The following is a 21230-nucleotide window of genomic DNA, read 5'->3' as shown; positions in this document are numbered from 1 at the left end:
AGACATAGCAATAGAAGGAGCACATCATCTTCAGGAATTAGAACTTTTTTGAATGAAAAGCAAAATGGCACTGTCTAGAATAGTAGTCCAATAGAACTTTCCACAATGATGGAAATGTTCTATATCTGTGCTGTCCAACACAGTAGACACTAGCCACGTGTAGCTACTGAGCACTTGAAATGTGACTGGTGCAAAGGAAAATGAATGAGTAAATTTATTTTTAATGAATGTAAATTTAATCATAATTAGCTACATGTGGCTAGTGGCTACCATATTGGATAGCATAAGTCTAAAAGATGTATCTATGAAAAAATCCACTGGAATACAATGCACATGCTTCTTAGAAAGGAAACAGAAATGGGTGTATTCTTGGGATAGAGAATAAAATTGAAACAGAAGAAAGATACAGTAATAACTGGGGACTTCACAACTGTCAAAATATCCACTGAAAAAGGTATTTTCAACTATATGCAATTTTCTAACAAATTCTTGATATTTTTTTATTAATTTTCTTTTATCAGTAGACTAATAAAGAAGGGAACTACAATTTGGACACATTTCTAACCAAGAATGAGGAACAAGTTTGAGTGGAAATGCCAGGAAACAGGGAGAAAGTGTTCATATAATTTTAGAATTTACGTCAGACAAGGAAGGAAATACTGGCATAGTTAGATATGATACAGATCAGTAAAACGGATTTCAAAAGCTTCATTTAAATAACAGGCTATGAATTCATAACTCAATATCTAAAAGGAAAGACCATAGAGAGGCTTTAAAAACTAAAATTCTGTATAAACAATTACAAATGACTCTAGTTTAAAAAAGACAAAAGAGGAAAAACAGAAATTATCTAAGACCAATAAACAAAGCTTCAGAGAATTTACCCACAACGTTATTTTAAAAATAAACAAACAAATAAATACATATCGCCAGAAAAAAGGAGGGAAATAGTTATAGATGAACATAAAAGAGTAACGTATATAAAGGAACATAAAAATGGAAAAGACGAAAGAAAAGGCTTGGAGTGCGGGGCAATGTTTAGACTAAAAAAAGAACAATAAATAAGGTAGAATTCCATGAGTTAGACAGCTGTATAATGCTAGAGGTAGAAAAAAAGCAGTAACTCCTAAATCTCCTTTTCACTTCTATCTTCTCTGTCCAAGAGAATATTGCTCTGATTCAATAACTCAAGAGTGATTGGTACATGATATTTCTCTGGATTAAAAGCATTTTTTATTTGCAATTTAAGCAAGGCTATCTCTTAAAGAACATTTCTTAACAAACAGCTATCAACAAAAATCTCTGATATTCCATGATTATACATATTAGTAGAGAAGACAGTTAACAATAAATAATTCAAACAGAAATAATCCACTAAGCTCTTTATCACTGCTTCATCTGAATCTTGTAGTTGTAAAATTCAAATGGCAAGAGTGGCATAGCATTATAAAAATGGTCTGAAGAAACGGTACCACTAATTTGCTAATTTTCAAAAAGTTCATAAAAATCATTAAGAAAAAAAATAATAATAGGGTGGTATACACAAACAAACCAAGGAAAAATCTGTTAAGACCAATAAAGATCACCAAGTTGTTTAACCTCAAAAAGAAATGCAATCAAAAATCAAATTACAACAAATAGTAAAAAGTTTTAAGTTTCATAATATTCAGTTCACCAAGACTGTGAGAGGGGCAAGACTCATACATGTTGGTGAGAATATAAAATGATACCATTTTTTAGTTTAAACCATGGACCCACTGGACCCACTGCAAAGAATTTACCTTAAGGATTATAAGTACTTGCAAAAGGACACCAAGATAAATGTGTGAAGCTTTTCATTAGAGCACTGTTTTCAATAGCAATAACTGGAAATACCGTAAAAAATGTATCTGGGCAGGCTGTTTATTATGGTATGATCATAAAATGGAATAAAAGACAACCAATAAAATAATCAATTATATCTCCACACCAATATGGAAAATTCCTAAGTATGTTAAATGAAAAAAGAATATGCAGTATGTTCTCATTTGTAATTCTTTAAAAAGTGAGTATAAGATGAAAACAATTTTTTAAAGAATATGTGAAACTTTTAATTGTAGATATCTTTGGGAAGAGGGTCTGAGGGTGGGACGTGTAAAATAGGAGAAATCTGTAGGGGATATTTGCCATCTCTAGGCTGCTGAGCATCCAAAACCATTCCATTTTGGAGAATTTCAAGAGATGAGAAGCAAATACACCCTTCCCCATCTTGCTCGCATCACATGTACAACGTCTAAGATCAGTTATGTCCTTGTGTTCTGAACACTGAATCCCGGTAGTGAGAGCAAGGTGCGGAGGAGTCAGAGATTATTCAGAGAGATCTCCAGAGGAACTTAAAGTTTATGAGCACAGCCACCAATATCCAGTCATGGTGGCAGTATCTGGGACAGCAAATATCCAAGCAGCAATGTCCTCAGCATAGGATACTCTTATTATAACCTCTTGACTATGCCCTGCTTCTCTTAGCTTCTGAAAATCTTCAAAGTCTGGTTCTCTAGCTATGAGCTATCTAATATTTTTCAAAAAATTGTCTTCTAATTAAGCTAATTAGAGTTACTTTTTGTCATGTGCAACCAAGAACCCTGACTGCTTTCTTTTATTTTCCTATAGTTTTCTTTTCTTTTTTTTTTAATGAGGGTTGGTGAAATCATACACATACTTTTTTGTGTGCTCCCTTTAATATTTGAACTTTACTGTAATTTCTTATCTAGCACTGTGGGCAACAGTGAGACAGGCAGGAGAATAAACAATCTATTTAAAAGAAAACATCACAGCATTTTTTTTTTAAAGGAGGGAGGGTAAGTTCTCTCAAAGAACTTGAATATTACTTAGGGAAACATTCAGCATGACTGTCCCTCCCACTTCCTCCTCTCTCCTCCCAAGGATTTCATGCCCACAATTGGCTCATTGCCTTATAAGTCTGATACAATGGAAAGGCGGAAAAAAGCAAGAAAACACTTTCCAAAGGGAAATGGGAAAATTTAATTGTGGATACTTGGAAAGTTGAGAATAAGAACTTAGACAAGAGCAGAGAGGTAATACCCTCAAAACTTAAAAAATCTTGAATTCAAATCTCTCTAATTTCTATACCTTATTTCAAATAATTTCATATATATATAAAATCTGAATTCATTAAAGACAGTTGTGAGAATAAACACTGTCTTATTTTTTAAGTCTTTCCTTTCCTCAAAGAATTCCTATGAGATAGTTCTAAATAAGCTTCCAATGTGCAAAATTTTTAAAATTATTTTTGTCAAAATAATATATAAACATATATATTCCAAGAGATATAAAAAGTTTGTAATAAAAAATTACTTGAGTGAAGATGGCAGAATAGGAAGCACTAGGAATGCATCTCCCCACCTAGACAAAAATTGTACTGGCATAATCTGTCTGATGTAACTATTTTGGAACTCTGGAGTCTATTCAAAAGCTTGCAGCTTCCAGGAGAAGGCCTGGACAGTAAATCACAGTTAATTTCAATTTCAACTCTTGGTGTGGTAGCAGCTATCCACCCCTCATCCCCTCCCAGCAGGCAGCCATGGATGTATTCCTGATGGAGCTTGTGGGACTTGTCCTCCAAATATCAGAGATCTGTGTCTTGATCCTTGACTGCTGCTTCTGATTACGATTATGGATGTGCAGACACAAGCAGGCTGCCATTGTTGCAATTCCCAACAATTGAAATGGCTTCCAGGGGATTTAGAGATCCAGAGCCTATTTTTTTTCCCTTTTCTTCTTTTGGGAGCCAGACATTTAAGAAGTATGACATCCATGAAAAGGATGAACACTAAGTCTTTCTGTGTGAACATTAGTCTTCAACTCCTTCGGGTAAACAGCCAAAGGGGTGCATTGCTTGACTGTATGGAGTAGGTGTGGTTTTGTAAGAAACCACCAACTGTCTTCCCAAAGTAGTTGTACACAGCGTGCTGTGGAGTTTTCATATACTGCCATATTGAATAGGAAGAGAGTTTCTGTATGCTACATACTGGATAATTCTACCTATAATACATTCTGGAAAAGTCAAACAGAAGCTTTACAGTGGAGACCGTAAAAACATCAGTGGTTGCCAGAGGCTGGGGAGAAAGAGGGATGAATAGCCGAAGCACAGACCACTTTTAGGGCAGTAAAGCTACTCTGTATGATACTATAATAGTGGATATATATTTATAATGATAAATTTGTCCATACCCATGGACTGTACAATACCAAGCCCTAATGTAAACTATGGACTTCACATGATAAAGATGTGTCAATGTAGGTTCATCAATTTTAACAAATGTACCACTCTGGTTGGGGACATCGATAATGAGGAAGCTATGCATGAATAGCAGGGGGTATATGGGAAATCTCTGTACCTTCTGCTCAATATAGCTGCAAATGTAATATGGCTCTAAAAACTAAAGTCTATTAAAAAAAAAACAACAACACTCCACAGCTAATATGATATGCTATGGTAAAAGACAAAGTTTTTCCTCTAAAGTAAATAACAAGGCAGGAGGCCTGTTTTCGCCACTTCCATTCAAACATAGTACTGAATGTTCAAGCCAGAGTAATTAGGCAAGAAGAAAAAAAGGCATCCAAATTAGAAAGAAAGAAGTAAAATTATGTTTGCAGATGACATGATCTTATATATAGAAAACTTTTAAGATGCCACAAAAAAATTGTTAGAATAAACAAATTCAGCAAAGTAGCAGCATACAAAATTAACATGCAAAAATCAGTTGCATTTTTATACAATAACAATGAACAATCCAAAAAGGAAAATTAAGAAAACAATTCTATTTACGATAGCATCAAAAAGGATAAAATATCTAGGAATTATCTTAAGCAAAGAGTTGAAATACTTGTACACAAAAAGCTACAAAACACTGTTAAAAAAAATTAAAGAAGACCTAAATAAACAGAAAGACATCTCATGTTCCTGGATTAGAAGACTTGATATCGTTAAAATTTCATACCATACTATGTAATCTATAGATTAATGCAATTCCTATCAAAATCTCAACAACTATTTTCTTTTGCATGAATAGAAAATTCCATCCTAAAATTCATATGGATTCTCACAGGACCCCAAATCGCCAAAACAACCCTGAAATAGAAGAACAACGTTGTAGGACTCACAATTCCTGATTTCAAAATTTACTTTGTACAAAGCTACAATGTATGGTACTGGCATAAAGACAGACATACACCAATGGAATAGAATACAGAGCTCAGAAATAAAACCTTGTATATATCGTCAAATGATTTTTGACTAGTGTGCCAAAATTATTCAATAGAGAAAGGAGAGTCTTTTCAATAAATGGTGCTGGGAAATGTGGATATCCACTTGCCAAAGCATTAAGCTGGACTTTTATCTTACATCATATACAAAAATTAACTCAAAATTGATCAAAGACCTAAAACTATAAAACTCTTAAAAGGAAAGACAGGGGAAAAGCTCATGACATTGGATTTAGCAATGATTTCTTGGATGCAACACCAAAGACACAGGCAACAAAAAATAGATACACTGAACTGCAACAAAATTTGAAACTTTTATGTATCAAAGGACAAAAGCAACATAGTAAAAAGGCAACCCATAGGATGGAAGAAAATATTTGCAAATCACATATCTAATAAAGGATTAATATCCAGAATATATAAAACTCAACAACAACAAAAAAAACATCCAACTCATAAACAGGCAAAGGACTTAAATAGATATATCTCCAAAGAAGATATCAAAATGGTCAATAAAGCACATGAAAAGATGCTCAACATCATTTATCATTAAGGAAATGCAAATCAAAACCACAATGAGATACCACTTTACACCCATTCGGATGGCTATCATCCAAAAGAAACAACCAACCAAACAAAAAAACCCCAGAAAGCCCAGAAAATAGCAGTGTTGGCAACGAGGATGTGGAGAAATTGGAACATCTGTACATTGCTGGTAGGAATGTAAAATGATACAGCCACAGTAGAAAACAATATGATAGTTCCTCAAAAAATTAAGCGTGGAATGACCATTTGACCCAGCAATCCCACTTCTGGGTGTATACCTAAACAAATTCAAAGCAGAGACTTGAACACATACTGGTAGACCCATGCTCATACCAACATTATCTACAATAGTCAAAAGGTGGAAGCAACCCAAGTGTCCATCAACAGATGAATGGATAAACAGATTGTGGTATATACATACAATGACACATACCACAATATGGGTGAACCTTAAAGAAATTACACTAAGTGAAGTAAGTCACAAAAAGATAAATATTAAATGACTCCACTTATCTAAGGTACCTAGAATGGTCAAACATATAGAAACAGAAAATCGAACAGTGGTTTCCAGGGGCTGGGAGTAGGGGGAATGGGAAGTTACTGTTTAAAGAGTACATTTCAGTATGGAATGATAAAATAGTTTTAGAGATGGATAGCGGTGATAGTTGCACAAGAAAGTGAATATACTTAATGTTACTGAAACTGTACACTTAAAACTGGTTAAAATGAAATTACCTTATATATATTATACCACAATAAAAAAAATTACTCATTTCCATCTCTTTTCATCCTCAAACCCAAATTTTTCCCCCCAAAGCAACTACCCTCAAGTACTGGAATTCCTTTTCCTGGTATTTAATTCAGCATTTCTACATAATATACATAATAATGCTTTTTGTAGATTTATCAATTACCTACATATTTTCTGCCATGTTAGAGGAGGCTTACAAAACCAGTAGTACCCCCAACACAAATATTTCATTTCTCTTAATCCCCTTCAAATGGCAACATCACAATTTTGGGTTAAATAAATCAAATATTAAATTTAAATTGCTTCCTGTTTCTAACTCACCTAATTTCCTAAGAATCTATTATATTTTCTCCTAAATATTTCAATATCCACCTATAATTTCTTTCCCTGCAGCCCTCTGTCCTACTGCTCTAATCACTACTGGTTACTCTTCAGCTTTGTGGCACCGTTGTCACCCTGGGACTTTCCTTTGTTGTTTCTGAGTTGTATTCTCTGTTTATCGAAGCCCTTTTCTTTTCTTCCATGGTTTATTTCCCTGTTTTGCTAGGGCACATCTTTTAGTAATCTCCTAAGATATGTTACAAGGACAAATTGTTTTTAGTCCTTGAGTGTCTTTTTTTCCCTACTCTTGCACTTGATTGATGGTTTGGCTAGACACAGAATTCTAGGCTGACTGCAGAACATCTGAAGTGCTGTTCCTCCATCTTCTATCTTTAATTCTACTGCTGAGAAGTTAGATGCCACTGATATTCCTAATCCTTTCTAAATGATCCTGAAAGCTTTTGAGAAATTCTCATTATTCTTGGTATTTTTAATTTCAAAATAATTTGCCTGGTATTGGCCTGTTCTCATTTATTGTGCTTGGCACTATATAGGTCTTTTCAATCTGGAGACTCAAATCCTAAAGAAATATCTGGTATAATACCAGAAACGATTTTCTTTGATGAGTTCCCACACTGTGTGGGGACCAACACTGTGTTAGGCCAAACAAAGGACATCAACAAGCTAGATGAGCCCAAGAGTTTCCAGTTTTTGTCCTCTGATATACAGGATTTTATGGTTATTAAGGAAATCAGCTTTGGAATCTGACATACCTGGACTCAATCCTCAGCCTCAGTTCTTACCAGCTGTGGCACTTGGGGAAGTTAGCTTCTTTTAAACCATCTATGAAATGGTGATCGGTTTACTGTAGCAATTTAATAAGATGACGCATGTAAACTGCTTATACAACAGTAACACATGTATATAATAAATGTAAATGTTACCTATTATTAAAATATCAAAAATTGAATTGGTGCAGATAATTTAATCATTGTCAAATCCTTCATGGCTTCACTATTTGTAAAGAATAAGACTAACAGGGCTTCCCTGGTGGCGCAGTGGTTGAGAGTCCACCTGCCGAGGCAGGGGACACAGGTTCGTGCCGTGGTCCGGGAAGATCCCACATGCCGCGGAGCGGCTGGGCCCGTGAGCCGTGAGCCGTGAGCCGTGAGTCATGGCCACTGAGCCTGCGCGTCAGGAGCCTGTGCTCCGCAGCGGGAGGGGCCACAACAGTGAGAGCCCCGCGAACGGCAAAAAAAAAAAAAAAAAAGACTAACAAAAGAAATGGGAGGCAGCAAATGGGGACAGGGTTTTCTTCTGGGGTGATAAAAAATGTTTTGGAACTTGACAGAGGTGGTGGTTACAAAACATTGTGAGGGTACTAAATGTAAGTGAATTGTATACTTTAAAGTGGTTAATTTTATGTTATGGGATTTACACCTCAATAAAAAAAAGGAAGCAGGAAATAGAGAGGCAATATGAGGGAACTAGTCGAAAGCTGTTGGAAAGGGAGAGGGAACTGATATCCTTTCCTCTAAATTATTTTGAAGCTTTCCTCTAAATAATCTCTTTTCAACTCTTTTTCACTGAATAACCAATAATGGTAATGTTGAGATGACAAACACCTTTTTTATTGAAAATCAACATAAAATTAAGGTTGATTGAGAGATCAGCATGTGATTAAGAGAAGTTTTTTGTTTGTTTGTTTGGTGGTACGCGGGCCTCTCACTGTTGTGGCCTCTCCCGTTGCGGAGCACAGGCTCCGGACGCGCAGGCTCAGCGGCCATGGCTCACGTGCACAGCCGCTCCGCGGCATGTGGGATCTTCCCGGACCGGGGCACAATCCCGTGTCCCCTGCATCAGCAGGCGGACTCTCAACCACTGAGCCACCAGAGAAGCCCAAGAAAGAATATCTGAAATTTTTCTTCGGGAAGAAAATGTATAAAACAGGAAAGGGGAAGATGAACTTTTGAATCTATAATACAGCTGCTTATATATGGGTAAAAAAGCTGATAGTATACAATATAATGAATAAAGGCTTTTTTCAAAAATCACTAAATATCAGGAGACTGAGCTCTAAGCATTTCCTCATAATAAATACAGAAATCTTCCCACATCTAAAATCTTTCCAATAAAAGAGGAGGAAGTAAATTATTTCCTACTGACAAACTAGAGGAAAATATTGTTATATACATCTTTTTTCATTTTCAACATTTCCCAAATTGTGCTCCATGGAACACTATTAGCACTAGAGAGATGCTATTTACTATACTACAAAAGAAAAGAGAGATAGAAGGGGGAAAGGAGGGAGAGGAAGAGAAATGGAAAGAAAAGGGAAAAAAAAAAGGAAAGCAACATATTAAAATTTCATTCTTTGGAGATTTACAATGAGTAATAGCACATTAAAGCTTCTGCAGTAAGAAAGTCAGTTCACCTCTATTAAACCTAAACTTTCCTGATTTATTAGGTACAGAACAGTTCTCAAGCTATGTCTGTTAAACATATGAAGCATCAATTTGTTAAAGATTGCCTAGATTTATACCAGATAACATGTAAATTAGATAACTTCAATATTAGCCTGAGGGATAAGATTAATACACACACACACACACACACACACACACACAAGATTAATATACATATCAAAGAATAATCAATCACCTGAATAAAACATTGTTTCATATTACCAGCTGGTCACAGCAAGAATTTAGTGGCAAGAAAAAACGGGGAGAGAAGGCAGTATTAAGAAGAAAAAAAAATCTGGGAAGAGCTAGTTCTTCAACTTCCCTTCTATGAAATGACCCTGTCCTGTCCTGTCAATTCTGATCGCTTATTAAAGAAAACATTTGCAGTTAAGATAGTAAAAAATTTCAACTTGGTTCTCTTTTTCACCTCTTTTTATTTTTTACATTAAATTCCTGATCCCAGGAGGTAACTTCGAAAGGAGAAGTTAAATATCTGTCACAGAAGTATTACTTTGAGTACCTCAAGTATAAAATCTCACGTTGCTATAATAAACCATATCCCTAAACGGTTAAATAATTTAAGCATGAAGATATTTGTAATTTGATTTTATTTTACTCAAAGCAATGACGTACAGCAACAACCAAGTCTGAATTCTGTACAATATTTCCTGCTTGGGGGGAAAAATCATAGGGAAAATATGGAATTAGAGAAGAAAAGGTAATTTTAAGTATTCTTTAGACATCCCAATGTCTAAATCCCAATGTTTTCTTTTTGTTAACAGAAAAGATATAAGAAAATACATTTTTCACTGAGATGTTATCATCTTTGAACCAAAAAGGAATCATTACTGATTAGTACTAGTGTCTCCAATATAGTGTAAGCCATTCAAGGAAATCAATTATTTAGGTACTAGAGACAGTCATTTCCATGGAGAGGTTAATCCTAACATGCAATCTACTTAGGAATTATTTATTTTCATTTGACTTCACAGGAAAAACCACATCTTCCTTCCTGGTCACTGTTCATCCTTTCTCATAAACTAAGGGGGGCGGGTAACTGAGGCCAACAAAGCCTTACTGGCCATTTATCCACCAATCCAAAACAAAAACAAAACAAGCACAGTGGGCTTCCCTGGTGGCTCAGTGGTTAAGAATCCACCTGCCAATGCAGGGGACACGGGTTCAAGCCCTGGTCCAGGAAGATCCCACATGCCGCAGAGCAACTAAGCCCGTGAGCCACAACTACTGAGCCTGCATGCCACAACTACTGAGGCATGCACACCTAGAGCCCATGCTCCACAACAAGAGAAGCCACCGCAATGAGAAGCCCCCGCTCGCCACAACTAGAGAAAGCCCCGCGCACAGCAACGGAGACCGAATGCAGCCAGAAACAATAAATAAATAAAATACAATAATAAAATAAATTTAAAAAAAAACAAGCACAGCATAGCTATTATGTTCAGTTGATAATTTTTCATTTTTATGTGCTATTACCATTATCACTGGGGTGACAAGATCAGTTGGCTAAAGTAACCACTGGCTAAATAACAATCCATACACATAAAACTCTTTTCAAGAGTGACATTTGAAAAAGTCAAAAGCTAGATAAAATAAACTTTAAAGAAGATAGAATAAATTTCAACCTTTGTTCCTGATTACAAGCTAAATGTGTGAATCTTAATTCAGAGGCATAAAAGCAGAGGTTATGAAGTCAGAAGATGACAGATCAAAATACTTCCCAGCACAGTAGTTGCTTGATGACGTTATTACAACCTAAGATCTGATAGTCATACGTATAGAACCAGAAACTGGACTTTATCAGTAATCTGAAACATGATCAGTCAGCCTCAGTAAATTCAGTCAAAAGGGACTAATTCACATTCAGAAGAGGACAATGTAAAAATTAGGATAATTTATCACAAGGATATCCTTACAGTGATCAGAAAACGCATCCTCTGCTCAGAGTACTCATACTCCTTTTCCGTATAAGTATTAACCTGACTTGGTTGAATACAGAATTATAGTAATGTGAAGTAGACAGACTTCAGAGATGTTTCGTCTAGGCCATAAGGAGGCCTGATAAACACTCCTGCACCACAGCAGCAAACACATGTTTGATGACTGCACTGCTCATTTCCCAGATTCTCCATCTCTTGAGTCAAACTTTACCTCTCTTATTCTTTTTTCTATCATTCACTTTATTTTCTGTAGATGGGTATTATCACTGACTAAGCCATATCAAGCTGTTGCTCCCATGGATCTGCGATATTACACATTCTTCCATCGTGTCCTGCCCAACTATGAGAAGGCAAATTCATTTCCTATTTTCAAGTTCTTAAATAGTTCCTCTGACAGCCTCATGCACCATCTATAACCGTAACAGAAACTACAAAGAACTCTGGGAGTTTTTTGTAGATACTGAAATTTAATTCTGAACACAATATTACAAAAATCCAATTGGATACAACTCAATACTGCAAAAATGTAAATATACTCTGGCTCAAAGCAAATTGCTAAAAATTAACCACTTAGTAAAACAACAATGCCTAGCTCATGTGAGAGTACAGATAGTCTTATATACTAAGACAACTATTTAAAAAGGATTCTACATCTGCAAAAAGCTTTACAAAGTGTTTTCCTGCGCATTATAACATTTAATTCTCATAACCACCAAATATTTAAATTGAAAGTCTCCAAAAAAAATACTTCTGAGAGTACAGGGAATAATCCAAAATTTTAACTTTTAAAAGCCAATTAAAGTTCCTACTGACATTTTACAGTTGATTTATTTATACACATATTTTTTGCTCTGAAATTAGAAAACATATTGACTATTTACACAGCAGACAAAAATTCCTTCTCTCATAAAATATATTACATACTCTTAGGTCATAAATGTATTTAAAATTATTTAAATGAGCCTTGAGAACTACTGTTCAGAACTGAATGATAATTACACTTAGAAAATTATGCAAAATTGTAAAGCAAACACTTAGGCTTTGGTATGCCCAGCAACTCCTTTCTAGATCCCCTGTACCAAATACTTCTTCAGGTCCTTGGTACACTTATGCCCCATTATAAACTGCTCTATGTAAAATTACATGGTACCAGGTACCTACACCTTAGCATAAATAAATTTAAGTGAATAAATCCACTCAGGATTTTAAGGATAATACCCAATTGTGAAATAAAAGACAAAAATCATAGTGTAATGGAATCCAGACATTAAACTGGTGAGGGGCATTTTATGGAGTCCATGAAATCATATCACATACACCTGATTATGTAAAAGGTCAGTTCTTATCAAATGAGTTTTATCCCATTGAGGCCGAGTAGGTACGTGAAGCAAGAAAAAAGCAGTTATAGGTCACCAACATAATAAAAATAAAGTTTACATCACAATGTACATCTTTTTCTGTGGTTTAGAAATCTTTTTTAAATGAAAATACAACACGAATATACATCAATATTTGAAACAGAAAATTAAAGAGTTCTTACCTTACTACATCATCAATATTGTTCCTGTATACGCCTTCAAGTCTTTCTGCAGGAAACCCCATGGCAATAATGTTTGGATAAATATCTGAGTACTTAAGTTAAGGAAATATGCAACAATGCAAATTACATGTACACATTTTAAAACATTAGCTGACTGAAATACACAACAATGCAAACTACCATGTACACATTTTAAAACATTAGCTGATTGAAATACACAACAATGCAAACTACATGTACATGTTTTAAAACATTAGCTGATTATAAAAAGAAGCTTTCCCCACTACAAGCTATGCTAATAAAAGATTGTCAAATGTATTTACTTATAAGCCATCATGTGTAATTAAGAAATACAGGTAAATACATTGATCCCCCAAAAGATCCTCAAAGCAATTATACGACAAAACAATTTTTAAATCCTTCTGCTCAGTATATTTAGAATGCACCTAAGGTAAAAGGTAACTTCCATATTTACAGTCCTAAAGTATCAGGACAAAACTCAAAATAAAAATAAAACAAAAAACAGCGTACAACTTCTCATTTTTCATGGTTGTAAAAGGTACTACAGTATAGAGAAAAGTAGATACAATTAAGAGTTACAAAGTCAGATTTAAGAATTGGCTATGCCTCTAAACAGTTGTATAAATTGGACAACTCAACCTTTCCTATTCTACACAATAGTTAGGTTGAGAAGACCACTATGATCTCTTCTAGCCCTTGGTATTTATGACTTGATAATGCTGAACTGAGGTAGAAACTTATTCTCATTTCCAAACAAGGTAATCAATATTTAGCATGCCCATTCTATTAACTTATGTTATATATTACAGTTGCATAAAACAAACTTCTACCCTCAAAGATTTGTATCAGATTAACCATAAAAAAGCACCAATAATCTACATTTCTATGCATTTTGTCCATCATACTAGCTCTCATTCTTGAGCTCTATCAACCCTCTCTAATTTCATGATTTTCTGACACAGAAACCAGCCAAGCTAATCTGCCTTAAGCCACTCAAGACCATCTCTAAAGCTCTATGCCCACCTACTTGGACCCATTCATCTTCCAAATACAATTTAAAATTCACGAAATCCAGTGCCCTTTTAAAGATTTTTTTTCTTTATTTCTGCTGCATTCACACTATTGAGCTTATTTCAGTATTATTTTCAATCTAAAAATAACTATTAAATTACTAAAAGCTTTCACTTTGATATATCATTATAATTTAAGAAAAGATTATATTACTATATGTTCTACCTTTATGATTACTAGTACTGCTTGGACAGATCTACAGAATATTTTAAGAAAAAATGTGCAGAACAGAGTATATAGTATGTTACCTTTTGTATAAAAGAGATATTTTATAAAAGAAATATTTATACATATTTTTGTTTGAATTTGAACCCTCCAACACACACACACACACACACACACACACACACACACACTGATAACTGAGAAACTAACAAAAATGGTTGCTTCATAGAGAAGGGGAGGGGAAAGAGGGAAGCAGACATTGAAACAAATCTGATTAAATATCAAATTGGTAACCAGGAGAAAGGATTTATTTCAAGGGTTATTTGGACACTAATTTTACTGTACTTCTGGGCAGGAAGTATTCTAAGAAGGAAGAGAGCTAAAAAGAAATTTTAAACTTCTTCTGATAGTTTATTTCTAATAATATCAGTATTGATACCTTCAATTTTTTCCTTATATTATAGGAAAAAACAATGAAGTTATGTTAATGACTTGAAGATTCATGATTATTACTGTAAGAGAAAAGAGATACCATTATAAAATCAAGAACTCAAGTAATAACTGAATATATTAATGTGAACTCATGTTTGTAGAACTCTATATTGTTTAGGTCTTTTCAAAGAAATGGCTTAGAAGTATGTCACCTTAGCAGTAGTAAACACTTCTAGAACCCGATTTCATCCCTAATATCATAATACACTAAAGGGTACCAACTCCTTGGAAAACTGGTTGATGTCAGATCTGGGGCAGGGAAGGTACAAGGTGAGCCTGGGATATCTTTCTGTGCCAAAAAGCAGGAAGGCATAGAGATTAGTGGTCTATATCAAACAGACATAGGAGCTAGCATGAAGGATATCACAATGGCTCAATGTGTGACAAACTGAGTATCAAAGAAAAATTTTAAATGGTAGTAAATTAAAGAATCCTGAATAAAATGAAAATCCGTGAGTCTATAAAGATATTCAAAACAGAAAAAGAGCAACTAAATAAAAAATTATTTTCATTTATAACTTGATAAAAGTGGCTATTGGAATAGTTCTTTACTTTGAAATTGGTGAAGGGGGAGATTAAGGATTTATCCTACTTTTCCTGTAGGAACTCTGTTTCAGGGAAAGCAAATAACTCCATTTCATAAAGCAAACGCAACAGAAAATACCAGTTAATAAACATAAAAAGACAGAATTAGGAAAATCAAACTTTGCAAGCCCTAATAAAATTACTGATTTAGGCAAGGATCAACAAATGGTGCTAAACCAACAGGTATTAGATAATGAGGACCTGAACTTTCGTACAGAGCCGAAGTAACACTGCACAAAATATCTTCTAATGTAAGAAGACAAACATAATTGAATAATGGGCAGAAAAGACTGTCATCACCCAATTTCAGTGGTCAATCTCAGCACTACCAAGAAAGTTAAGTAGAGATCACATAACTTTTGATGTGCTGCAATATGAAGAACACAGCATCATCTATGATAGCCAAATCATCTTCAAGCTGCAAATCCACCAAGCACTTAGAGATATAAATTTTAACTTACAGACACTATATGAGATAGAACAAGCTAAATGACATTATGAGCATAAACTGGACAAATTCAAAAGGTCTGCCAGACATGATGCAGTCTCTTTCAAATTATCTTTTTAAAAAGTCAAATATCATTTTAAAAGGTGAGGAGGGGAGGGATGGGTAGTTATCCTTGATTTAGAAAGACATAAGTGTTCTAACAGTCAAGTTCACTGGTACAATCCTGTTCTGGTTACTGTTTTAGACAAACCAGCCATTAAGGACATTTTAAGAAATTTTAATATGATCCGAGGATTGGTTGAGATGAAAATTTACAGAAATAGAAGAGTAGACATTATTGACTGAAAAAAAGGTTTCAAGAGCGAAGGTACAGTGTGACACCATTTTGATAAAAGAAAACATATACAGTATACCTGTATACTTAATTAAATTATGTAGACAAAAAGATTACAAACTAAAGTACTAAAAGTAATAATCTCTAGATGGTAGGAATATATATTTTTTCTCATTTTTGCTTGTTCTGTATTTTTGGTATGATGCACCTGTACTATTTCTTTATCGGGTTTTTTGTTTTTCTGTTTTTTGTTTTTTGCGGTATGCGGGCCTCTCACTGTTGTGGCTTCTCCCATTGCGGAGCACAGGCTCTAGACGCGCAGGCTCAGTGGCCATGGCTCACGGGCCCAGCCGATCCGCGGCATGTGGGATCTTCCCGGACCGGGGCATGAACCCGCGTCCCCTGCATCGGCAGGTGGACTCTCAACCACTGCGCCACCAGGGAAGCCCTCTATAACGGGTTTTAAAAATTATGTTTGTTTTATAATTATCTCCAAATCTATTTACTAAGTGTCTTGACAAAATATTGTCTTTCCCTATATGACTTACAATCAGCTTTGTATGTAGTTTTTTAAAATGCTGAATTTCTTTAAAAAAAAAGTATAATAATAAAAGTATCTAAGACTTAAATAGCTTTTACTATGGGCCAGGAACAATTTTTGTCACTTTAAGAATACATAAATTCACCCTCAACCTCAAAGGGTTCTTCTACTATAAAGACTCCAAAAGAAAACCGTTAGGATTAACATTTTTAACATCACGAATATTAGCTGTCATCTATTATTCTCACATAAGAAAGTAGCCCCACTTAAAAATGTAGCCTTATTCAATTAACAAAATGTTTTAGCATATTGTATCCACTCACACACACACACAAAAAACCAAAACAGGGCTCCCCTGGTGGCGCAGTGGTTGAGAGTCCGCCTGCCAATGCAGGGGACACGGGTTCGTGCCCCGGTCCGGGAAGATCCCACGTGCCGCAGAGCAGCTGGGCCCGTGAGCCATGGCCGCTGAGCCTGCGTGTCCGGAGCCTGTGTTCCGCAACGGGAGAGGCCACAACAGTGAGAGGCCCACGTACCGCAAAAAAAAAAAACCAGAACAGAGGCTCAAATTAAGCCTAAAGCAGTACAATTCCTGAAAATGAATCATCTTTACTTTTTAATTCTGTCTTATAGAGTAGAAACATAAGAAAATGGGAAATAACAGTCAGAAGAAAATGAGGCAGCAGTAGGGAACCCAAAGCAGTGGCAGTTGCCACAAATCTGGAATTCCTACCTAAAAAATTATAAATACATTTTAGTAAAAAATATAAATTGAAATAATGCCAAGTTTTCCTGAGCAATGCAACAGAAAATTTTTTATGTAAAAAAATTTTTATTACTACTAACAAACTTACCTAACCATTAATTTCTGTGAGAATGCTAGTAAGATTCTAGCCTCATAGAAAAGCATAGAAGTGGGGGGAGGGATAAATTAGGAATTTGGGATTAACAGATACACACTACTATATATAAAATAGATAAACAACAAGGACCTACTGCACAGCACAGGGAATCATATTCAATATCTTGAATAACCTATAATGGAAAGGAATATATATATTCTTATAATCATATATATATAAAACCGAATCACTTTGCTGTACTCCTGAAACACTGTACTTCATTCAATAAATTTAAAAAGAAAGAAAGAAAGAAAAGCATAGAAATATAAAGCCCCTTGAAATGCAGTCATTTTAACAAGGACTAAACTCAAATTTATCCGTGTACTATGAATACTAACTAATAAAGTAAATAAGGCTGGAAAGGGCTTGGTTAACTTACTTAAGAAAAATACTTATCAGTAACTACACATAACTGGGGATGTTATATACTCATTAAAGTAAATTCAGTCAGCCCCCTCCTTTATTTACTTAATTAGGAGGGGGCCGACTGAATTTACAGATTTCCAGAACTGATGTCAGCAACTAATAATAATGTCCAAACACATTTTGAACATTCAAAAACACAATGAACATTGTGCAAGGGGCACTGAGAACATAAGACTAAGTAAGCAAAGATTACAGCACTCTAGGAGTTCCTATTCTATCAGGGAAGACAGACGCACAGACATACAACTATGCCAAAGGCCCTATTATATATACATAAGATCAAGATATTTTAAGAGCCAGAGAAAGAGGGATTAATTCTGTAGAGGCAGAGATACAGCTTCACAAAGTAGGTAGTAGTATGTTAGATAATCCTTAAGAAATAGGTCATACACCAGTAAACAGAAGAAACAAGAACAATTACAACATTTCAAAGAGAGGGTAGAGCAGATACATGGAAATACATAAAATATTCAGCAAAAGTGAGCAGTCCAGTATAGCTCACACACAAAGCTTTATGGAGAAGGTGGCAGGACTGACAGAAGATTAGGTCTGGTTTTAAGGATGCTGTGACAGGAAGTTCAATTCAATCAGACAGATAAGGAGTCAAAGGCCAGGATCAACATGGGAGTTTCTTGCAGAGCAATAATCCAATCCTTCCTTTAAATAGAATCTAGGAATTTAGCCTTCTTAAGGTTTCATTTTTCCTCAGACTCCCAACTTCCCTATTCATACAGTTTGAGATTTTACCCAACACTTTGGCATCCATCATAAATTAGAAAAACAGAGAACATGTCCCAGACAGTACGCCAAATACATTCTCATTTAATCCTAACAATCCTATGAAGTAACATTACCACTTCACAGATGATGAAATTGAGGGTCAAAAAGATTGGTCCCAAAGCCAGCAAGTAGTTAGTTACAATTCAAACCCATTATGTACGTAACTCTAAAGCCCAAACTTTTTGTACCATTCTGCCTCAGAAGATTAAGATTTTCTATACTTCCAAATCAATAGTAAAAATATAAAATTTTCAAAGGGAGCATATTCAAATGAAAGTAATTTACTAATCACACGTTAAAACTAAAAAACTTCTAAAAGACAATACAAAAATCTACTGGTATTTCCAAAACTGATGTCAGCAACTTACGAATGCTCAATTTTGAGGCAAACATTTCTCATGCCAAGAATTATGTCAATAAATAAAACCTTTCTAACATATGACTTTTTTGCTTCCCATTAAAATTTTTATGACATACTTTTTTAGACAATTTAAACCAAATAGGAATAACTGAGGTGGGGGGGGAAATATATATATATATATGACTTCTAATACAGAATAGACTTAACTTGCACTTACTGGATATTATTTTGAATAATAAAAGTGGGCTAATAAAAGTACCTATCATATAGGGTTGTTATAAAGATTAAATGATTTAATATATGAACAATGCCTAGAACACAGTGATGTCTATGAACTGAACAAATGGTATAACCATAGATCTTAAGAGCCCACCGCTATTTGGTTGGTTTTCAATGACAATGACTTGTTGAATAACCTAACCCTTCTAAAGAACATCAAAACCCAACAGAATCTTTAACTCTTTAAAATCTTTACTGTATCAATTTGCCTTTTTACTTAACTTAAGAACATATGCAAAATATAACTCCAAAAGGAAAAAAAAGCCTTCTTTCCCAATGGCTCCTGCACATGCAACAAGGAGAGAGTAAGAAATGCATACATGGTACTATCTTGCCTAGGTCGGATGCCACCATAGCTACAGGAGATCTGATATGCACTGGACAGTCTTTCCCCACTCCTCCTCCTTCAAGTAAACATGTTAAAATGTGTTTTGTTTTCCTTTAATTGAGGTATAATTTACATAAATACACAGATCTTAAGTGACTGGTTTATGAGTTCTGATAATTATATACAGTATACCATGTTTGATTCAAGTGCTACAACAATCCCTTCACACCACAGAACACTGTCCCAAAGAAAATAATGAATAAATAATAGTTAAGTTCTAAAATCTGTGCACAGAAGTTGATTCAACCCATAATATAAATGACCTATTATAAAATAATGTGGCTACTATGAGTTAAATAATTTTTTATTGGCTGTTCTAAGCATCCAAGCATAACTTAAAACACTAAAAATATGTTCGAAGTTACCTCTAATTAACAAAACATCTTTCAAAAAACATGTGACTTGAGATCTCATGAGTCTACCTTATCTCAGAAATTTATTTTAGCCTAAATTAATGGGGTTTAAACTATAAATTTACCTTGAATTTTCAAATAGAGGATAACAACCAAAAATAGCTCCCTAAGATACTTTGTTTTACTACTTACCATTCTATTGCACATTTTATTAAAATGACAAGGGAGGGAAAAAATAGCTCCCTAAGCTTTATTTTATAACAATGTGTTCCTGACACAGATTGAATCTTATTTTAAATATGATAATTACCAGGGGCTTCCCTGATGGTGCAGTGGTTAAGAATCTGCCTGCCAATGCAAGGGGCACGGGTTCGAGCCCTGGTCCGGGAAGATCCCACATGCTGCACAGCAACTAAGCCCGTGCGCCACAACTACTGAGCCTGCGCTCTAGAGCCCGCGAGCCACAACTACTGAAGCCCATGCGCCACAACTACTGAAGCCCGCACACCTAGAGCCCGTGCTCTGCAACGAGAAACCACTGCAATGAGAAGCCCGCTCACCACAACTAGAGAAAGCCCACACACAGCAGCGAAGACCCAACACAGCCAAAAATTAATTAATTAAAAATAAATAAATATGATAATTACTAACAGTAAAGCAGTTCTGAAAAGTTTCTCTGTAGTACTCTGTATAGTATATAGATATACTTATCCCTTAACTTATAAACTGAAGTGCAGTGCTCGTATACAAACCAATAAATACTTATTTTTCCTGCCATAATTATTTTAAGGAAAATTATTTCCACAGACCACATAAAAGCTATTTTTAGAATTCTAGTTAACTGAAAGTTGTACAATGTGAAGCTATAGCATACGTGGAACACGACAGGTCAAATAAAAAGTGACATACAGATTTTAGAGAGGTAGTGATCAAAAAGTTTCAAAAGCAAATCTCAAGTTGCCTGGCTCACAAGAGGAACACTGAGCTAAACTGGCAGCGGGAGTAAAGGAATAAAGTCAGACTAACAAAAGACAACAAGAATCAAAGCATGTTAGCAAATACCAGGACATCACCATTTAATTTCATTTTCGAGGAATTTCTGGAGCTTTTCCCCTGATTTCTGTCAGTGCTTTCAACTCACAGACACTTAAGGCTCAGGTGAGAGGAAAAGAAATTCAGCCACTCATTCATTAACTACATCAGCTTTACATTTCTTTCAACAAATTTTAACAGGTTTA

General features: G+C 35.0%; 1 protein-coding gene across 1 annotated transcript in view; it reads right to left on the bottom strand.

Moving 5' to 3' along the window:
- The window catches only part of PTEN (phosphatase and tensin homolog), a gene marked incomplete at its 5' end in the record, with an annotated part of 89612 nt that overhangs the window by 50183 nt on the left and 18199 nt on the right, over nucleotides 1-21230 (bottom strand). Inside the window, one exon of the mRNA XM_060125761.1 lies at nucleotides 12847-12931. Within this exon, the coding sequence (XP_059981744.1) occupies nucleotides 12847-12931 (85 nt within the window). The remainder of the gene's footprint in view (nucleotides 1-12846; nucleotides 12932-21230) is intronic.

The sequence above is a fragment of the Lagenorhynchus albirostris genome, chromosome 16 (assembly GCF_949774975.1).
Source record: "Lagenorhynchus albirostris chromosome 16, mLagAlb1.1, whole genome shotgun sequence".
In the NCBI taxonomy this organism is placed as follows: Eukaryota; Metazoa; Chordata; class Mammalia; order Artiodactyla; family Delphinidae; genus Lagenorhynchus; species Lagenorhynchus albirostris.
This window is presented reverse-complemented; position numbering and strand designations above follow the sequence as displayed.